The 6,780-nt window shown below is 37.1% G+C and overlaps 1 protein-coding gene across 1 annotated transcript; it reads left to right on the top strand.

Moving 5' to 3' along the window:
- The first annotated feature begins 400 nt into the window (after window positions 1-400).
- LOC107790641 (glyceraldehyde-3-phosphate dehydrogenase GAPCP2, chloroplastic-like) lies at window positions 401-6,159 on the top strand. Its single transcript, XM_075256722.1, has 14 exons — window positions 401-704; window positions 1,181-1,278; window positions 1,442-1,509; window positions 1,593-1,631; window positions 1,885-1,985; window positions 2,672-2,784; window positions 2,874-2,973; window positions 3,072-3,218; window positions 3,310-3,370; window positions 3,452-3,549; window positions 3,679-3,821; window positions 3,904-3,987; window positions 5,708-5,797; window positions 5,910-6,159. Exons 1-14 carry the CDS (start codon window positions 642-644, stop codon window positions 5,962-5,964), a joined length of 1,260 nt encoding a protein of 419 aa, XP_075112823.1. The 5' UTR covers window positions 401-641; the 3' UTR covers window positions 5,965-6,159.
- Window positions 6,160-6,780: the final 621 nt, after the last annotated feature.

The raw sequence follows: 6,780 nt of genomic DNA, 5'->3' as shown, positions 1-6,780 counted from the left end.
ATACGTTCGGTGCATCTGTGTATGAACTTCCAACATATTATGCTGGACCTGTATACTTTGTTGGCTCCAGTATAATATACTGGAGACTGGATCACCGGTGCTCCAAACTCCAGTATATTATGCTGGACCGATATATTATACTGGAACTCTAGTATATTAGATTGGAGTTCCAATATAGTATACTGGAACTTTAGTATATTATGCTGGAGTATTTTTTTGGATTTTAAACAGTATTTTCGTTCAGATTTATCTTTACATAAAAAGTGGCTAAATTTCGATTATTTTTGAAATTGTGACTATTTTTGAACGACCACTATTTTTTAATTTCAAGAATATGTGGCCCGGCCCGGGCCATCATGGGATACTATGATAGCTACTTTCCGCCCCTTCCGTTGCTGACTGAGAGCGTGAGACAAGTTAGTAGGTCTGTACTGTACAACCAACTGCTTATTCTTTAGAATCTCCGCTCCCTTCTCATTTTATTATTCGCAGACATTAGCCTTCTTTTCTCTGCTCTTTCTTCTCTCTCTCTCTCACTCTCTCTCTCTCTCGCTCTAGGGTTTTGCATACTATATATAGATATACAATACATACACATATACACACCAACCTCATAAGTATCTTCGTATCTTCCTGAATCAATGGCTTTCTCTTCTCTTCTCAAACCTACCGCCTCCTTTGTTCGACCTTCCCATCGTTCCCAGGTAAAATATTCAAATCTAACACTGAATTATTTGCTGTTATTTAGATCCAAATTTATGTTTTGTTTCATTTCCGTCAACTCTTGTTTTGTCTTCGGAATTTTACTTCTTTTTCTCTATTTTCTCACTCTAACTTTTCCCTCGATACGTTTACTTTGTTGTCTTCCTTTTTCCTTTACTGACTTCCTAATATCATTAGAAAGATCTAAAGCTAAATATCTGATTCTTGTCTTTGTCAACACTTTACCGTCGATCTGAAATTTAATAAAAGAAGGAACTTTATGCATTTTCTGATGAATTTTGCTTCAGCTGAATTGGGTTTTGTTTTGTTCTTCGTGCAGCTTGACTTTAAGCTGCTGTATTTTGAATGGTTTACATTGTGTATAAGCTTGCTGTTTGGCACACCTATTATTTTCCTTGTGGTTTTAATCAAGTTTATGAATTAATGGAAGTTTTTGACTTTGGATGCATCTGTTCAGACATCATGTGCAGGACTTCATCAGAGTGCTAACTCTGTCAAATTACAATCGTCCATCTTCGGAGATGCTGTCTCAGTCATGCAATGTTCGTCCTTACAGTTGAGTGCAAACCATTCTTCCGTGTCCCTTAGCATCAGTTAATTGTGTTTTAATGTCCTCTTCCATTACTACCTTAGAGAAAAGAAGAAGATAAAGAATAATAGTAATTTATAAAATGCGAATATTTTCCTGTAGCTGATGTAAAAAAAACTAAACCTGCAGAAAATCTGGTGCCTGCAGCATTCAACCTGTTAGAGCAACTGCTACTGAGTTGCCTCCGACAGTTCCAAGTAAGGTTTCTTACACTTCTAGCTTAAACCTTCTGATTTGATGATCAAACCTGTTGCTAAGATGCTTTTTGGCATTTGCTCAGAGTCACGGACCAGTGGGAAGACAAGGATTGGTATAAATGGTATGTTGCTCTGTTTTTCTTTGCTCTGGATTATGTATTTCTCAAGGTTCTGGGGTTAAAAACGTTAGCAGGCTTCATTTCTGATGTCTCTCGATTTTCTTTCCCTTTTATAAGCTCATCAAATCATATTTAACCTTCTGCTACCGCTATTTGGATAACGTGGATGGATGATTGAATTTCTGCGTGTGTGTTCATATACAGTTCTTGCAGAACATCACCGTAAGTGCATGTCTAAAATGTTAAAGCCTTGCAGGTTTTGGACGGATTGGGAGATTGGTATTACGAGTTGCAACATTCAGGGATGATATTGAAGTTGTGGCAGTTAATGACCCATTCATTGATGCAAAGTACATGGTAAGAATATATCTTATGAAGTTGTGCCGTTGTGGTATTTTTGATTCTGAATGGAATTAGGATTGGTAAAGTTAAGCTCCCCTGTTATATAGGCTCATCAGAAAGAAATTTTACATCTCTCAAAAAAAAAAATTACATCTCCATTACTTACTGCTGATGTTATGATGTCAAAATTAAGTATTGGGACCTGGATAGGAAGGATTGCCAAGTGACTGAAGTTCCTGATATAAAATAAGGATACATTAAAAAGGCGCTTTCTTTAAACAAATAGTTGACGTACATGCTATGCTTTCTCCCCCATTGCTAGTAGGTTGATGGGTCTTTTTTTTTTTGACTTTTGTGTTTATGAATCACTTCCTCCTCTTGAGGTCTATTTGATGCTTTCATCTTCTGATGGAGCTGAAGCCTTTCATTCCTGCTCAATAGCTCCATTCTCTATCATTCTTTACGTACTTCCACAAGTAGATTTCCAGTCCTCTGGGGTATAGCTGACAAGGGAGGAATAACCTAGTAATGAAGACACTCTAACTCCAATTTATCACCAAGGGAGCAAAGTGGGAAAGGACCAGTGTTAAGCTTCTGAGCAGGGGTTTTATTTGATGGAGTTTACAGAATCCAAAAACAAACAAAAAAACAGAGGAATTTTCTGGGTTAAAGCTGTAACATTTGATGTTCATTCGTTTTAGGCTTACATGTTCAAGTATGACTCCACTCACGGGGTCTACAACTCATCCATCAGTGTCCTGGATGAGTCTACTTTGGAAATCAATGGGAAGCAGATTAAAGTCAGTAGCAAAAGGTATGACAGTTGAGGGACACAGTTTAAGAACAATCAAATAAATGAAGTTAGTTTATTGCTATCGCTAATGCAAAGTTCTCTTGATGCAGGGATCCTGCAGATATTCCATGGGGCGATTTAGGTGCAGATTATGTTGTTGAATCTTCTGGTGTTTTCACAACCGTTGAGAAGGCCTCAGCACATAAGAAGGTCGAGAACATGCTATTTTTAGCCTTAAACGCTCTTTCCTTGCCCACCTCCTTACTCATGCAGCTCTTCATGTTGATACTTCTTGGTTGATTGTGCAGGGTGGTGCAAAAAAGGTCGTAATCTCAGCTCCATCAGCTGATGCACCTATGTTTGTGGTAGGAGTGAATGAGAGAACTTACAAAACCACCATGGATGTTGTTTCTAATGCTAGCTGTACTACCAATTGCCTTGCTCCCCTTGCCAAGGTTTGGCTTAAGAACTTGCTTAATTGAACCGCCATGCATGATTGCTTGTCGTCCACTTTTGACAGTCTTTCCCATGCTGTGCTCGTTGCAGGTGGTTCATGAGGAGTTTGGCATTGTTGAAGGATTAATGACAACTGTGCATGCAACAACAGGTATGTCTCTTCTTTCTTAACACGTGTAAACCATGTTTTTTCATTCTTACTATGTTAGATTTGAATTGCCGTCGTATTCAGCTACCCAAAAGACTGTTGATGGGCCATCGATGAAGGATTGGAGAGGAGGCCGTGGTGCAGGACAAAACATCATCCCTAGTTCAACTGGTGCTGCGAAGGTATTACATAAGTTATAGATATATTATTTTCTTTTTCTGTTTCCCTCTTCTTCTTTCCATTATTGGGTTGAGGAAGAGGGGCAAGTTTGTGGATCTGATGGAAGACTAATCTTCCTATTTGAATTATAGGCAGTAGGAAAAGTTCTGCCAGAATTGAATGGGAAGCTCACTGGAATGGCTTTCCGCGTTCCAACACCTAATGTCTCTGTTGTGGACTTGACTTGTCGGCTAGAGAAGAGTGCTTCTTATGATGATGTGAAAGCAGCGATAAAGTATGCCTTCTATATGCTCTATACATCTGCCTCTTGCTTAATGAGGCTACTTAGCCTAATTTGGTGTTTTTTTGGGCTCTAGGTATGCATCAGAGGGTCCACTTAAAGGCATTTTGGGTTACACAGACGAGGATGTTGTCTCAAATGATTTTGTTGGCGATTCCAGGTAGATTTGTGCACTCCTCTTTTGATCTCTGTCACACTGCTCTTAGGGATCATTCACCTACATGCCTTTGAGGTTTTACATCTAATGTGTTTCAGAAACTAATAACCTGACTGCTTTTGGAATTCTTTCTCCTATAGCACCTTTGACCAGATCAATGTAAAACATGTTAATGGTAGTGGGAAATTATCCCTCTATTATTGCCCCTGAATAAACCTGTTGCTCAAAGATTTCCAGATTCATGAACCCAAAAGAACTGTAAAAATAAAAATATATTTTAAAAAAAGAACTGTAGAAACAAATATCACCTGCACGCTGCAGTCCTTTCATTGAATGTGTTTCTGTAAAATTATTCATGATCTGACCCAAGGGCTTGTTCTAGTGGTAAGAGTGTAGTGCATGAAGTATTGGTTAGGCTCACGTCACGAGCTCGAACCCTACCATAAACAAAATTTGGGTATTTAAGTGGAGAAGGGTAGAAAGGCAGGCACCTATTATCCATCGAGTTTCTAACCATGCGCCAGCCAACCCTCGGGAATATCTTGGTTTAAAAACCATGATCTTAACATCTCATTCTAAAGCCATAAGGAATTGGTGGTTACCCTGAAACATTACTAGAGGAAAGCAAGAGGTTCCTCTATGTGCGGAGGTTATCAATGGAGTTGGATGGGAGTTTGTTCTCTTTTTTTAATTTTTGTGGGAGTGGAAGATTTTTCACTATAATTCAGTAAACTATGTGTAAAAGCATAATCTCTATCTTTTTTTGTTTCTTTTAAGTAATTTTATATATAATTATAATCCAGCACAAAGGAGAACTTTTGTTTTCTCAAAAAGTTTTGGTCTTAGATAAGTTACCCAAAAAAAATTAATTTGGTCTTAGATATGCAAGAGAATAAAGGTTGATATACTCTCCTCTTCTCAGCTACATAAATTTTTCCTGAAAAAGAGGATATGAACAAGTTCATCTGAATAAAGGAGCATGAGCTTCTGGTGCATTTCTATCAGACATTTCTGACCTTAAGCATAAGAGAATAACATCTCAATTTTTTATTTATTTATTTTTTTTAAACCTTAAATTTTGCTGAATAAGCAACACAAAATTTTGAATATGATGCTAGATTGATTTATTAACAAAAGAAAATTTCCCCCTAAAAAAGTAACGACAACTATCATTAAGTGGTAATATAAACTATAATTATTTGAAGAAAAATGATGGGTGGTAATATAAAATGGGGTCAGGATGATCTTGTGGGGATTATAATACGGAGATTAAATAATAATGGGATTATCTAGTGGAATACTTCTTTTGGTAAATGTTTTGGATTAAGAATAGGATATACGAGGTATAATATAAAGCATGTGTTTGGATTTGTAACAGATAAATTTGGATAAAACTTTATTTTCAATTTAACCTCGGTCTTCTTCTAGGACTTTGGAAGAAGAGCTTGAGAGAGTGATAGTTTTGTCTTTTGGTTGTTTTATCCCTGGATTAGCTATCCCGCGTTGAATCTGGTATAAAAATAATACCAAAATTGTGGTATAACTTATCTCGGAGACAAAATTCTATCAAACAGAGTTACACAATCCCAGATTTTAAGTGAGATGGCGGCGACTTGTGTAGGATATAAGTAGACACAACTGCAAATAGTATTAACTGTGAATTATACTATCAATTGCTGATTGAAGTTATGCTGAATTACTAGTTAATTGATCTGATGTGTAGGTCGAGCATATTTGATGCTAAAGCTGGTATAGGCCTGAACAACTCATTCATGAAGCTTGTCTCCTGGTATGACAACGAGTGGGGTTACAGGTATGAACTTTTTTCTTTTAACCAACCACCTAATCCCCCTAAACTTAAAAACTTGTCCATACCCCTATAGCACAGAACTGACATGGTTCTACTGGACTTTAAACCTTTGCAGCAACCGAGTGTTGGACCTCATAGAGCACATGGCATTGGTAGCAGCCACCAATTGAAATCTACAAAATTTGGCGCAAGCAACAATTTGTATTTGAAAAACTTATGGAGTTATAATGCTCCATTTTGGTTATGGAGTGGGTTCTGTTACTGTCATATCAGAATACAAATTGAGTTAAAATAATAAATAGTTGGACATGTATGATTTTTTACACTTTTTGTTCAGGATGTGCTTATATACACTTTTTGATGCATTAGCCTCGTTCTCCCTGAGAATTAAACTGCTGACCTGACCTGGTAAATTCATGTTATAGTAGTAGTAACAGTAGTATTTTCCTTGGCGTAGGATGAGCAGAGATAGCCCTTGCGAAAAAGGTGCCAATCTGGCCGGTTTTGCCCATTGGTATTTTCTAATCGAACTATTAATAAGTACCCAGGAGGTCAACATGCCTGCTTGGCACCTCATTACTGTAGCTGCCATATAAATCTTTGAGTGACTTTGACCAAATTGCCCCTTGCTTATCTTATCATACATCACCATAGTTTCCAAAAGCTTTTATGAAGTGGTCCCATCTGAGTCTTTGCTTTACACGTTCCTATCATTTTGCAAGCATATAACCATTTGTATTGTACAACTTATTGAAGAAATGGGCCCACTGAAGTTCTTATTTATATGTGAGTATTAGTTTGCACATTATCAGTCATTTGAAACACTTACTGTAAAATTTAGTTTAAGTGTAACTGTAACAACTAAATTTCGCTCCTGAAAAATAATAATCAAGACAAGAAATATACAGCAACAAATATTATATTCAATTTCAAGTGATGGGGTTACAATCTCTAAATCTAAAGAGATGTAGTCCTCTGATTCTTCT

Source organism: Nicotiana tabacum, chromosome 1 (assembly GCF_000715075.1).
Source record: "Nicotiana tabacum cultivar K326 chromosome 1, ASM71507v2, whole genome shotgun sequence".
In the NCBI taxonomy this organism is placed as follows: Eukaryota; Viridiplantae; Streptophyta; class Magnoliopsida; order Solanales; family Solanaceae; genus Nicotiana; species Nicotiana tabacum.
Note: the sequence above shows the minus strand (reverse complement) of the source record. Positions and strands in the feature narration are given on the sequence as shown.

Bases quoted from the DNA above. Each gene is read 5' to 3' on its own strand.
- LOC107790641 (XM_075256722.1), top strand. From the start codon at position 642: ATGGCTTTCTCTTCTCTTCTCAAACCTACCGCCTCCTTTGTTCGACCT. The intron at 1,986-2,671 runs GTAAGAATATAT...CATTCGTTTTAG, and splicing joins TCATTGATGCAAAGTACATG to GCTTACATGTTCAAGTATGA. The intron at 3,219-3,309 runs GTTTGGCTTAAG...TGCTCGTTGCAG, and splicing joins GCCTTGCTCCCCTTGCCAAG to GTGGTTCATGAGGAGTTTGG.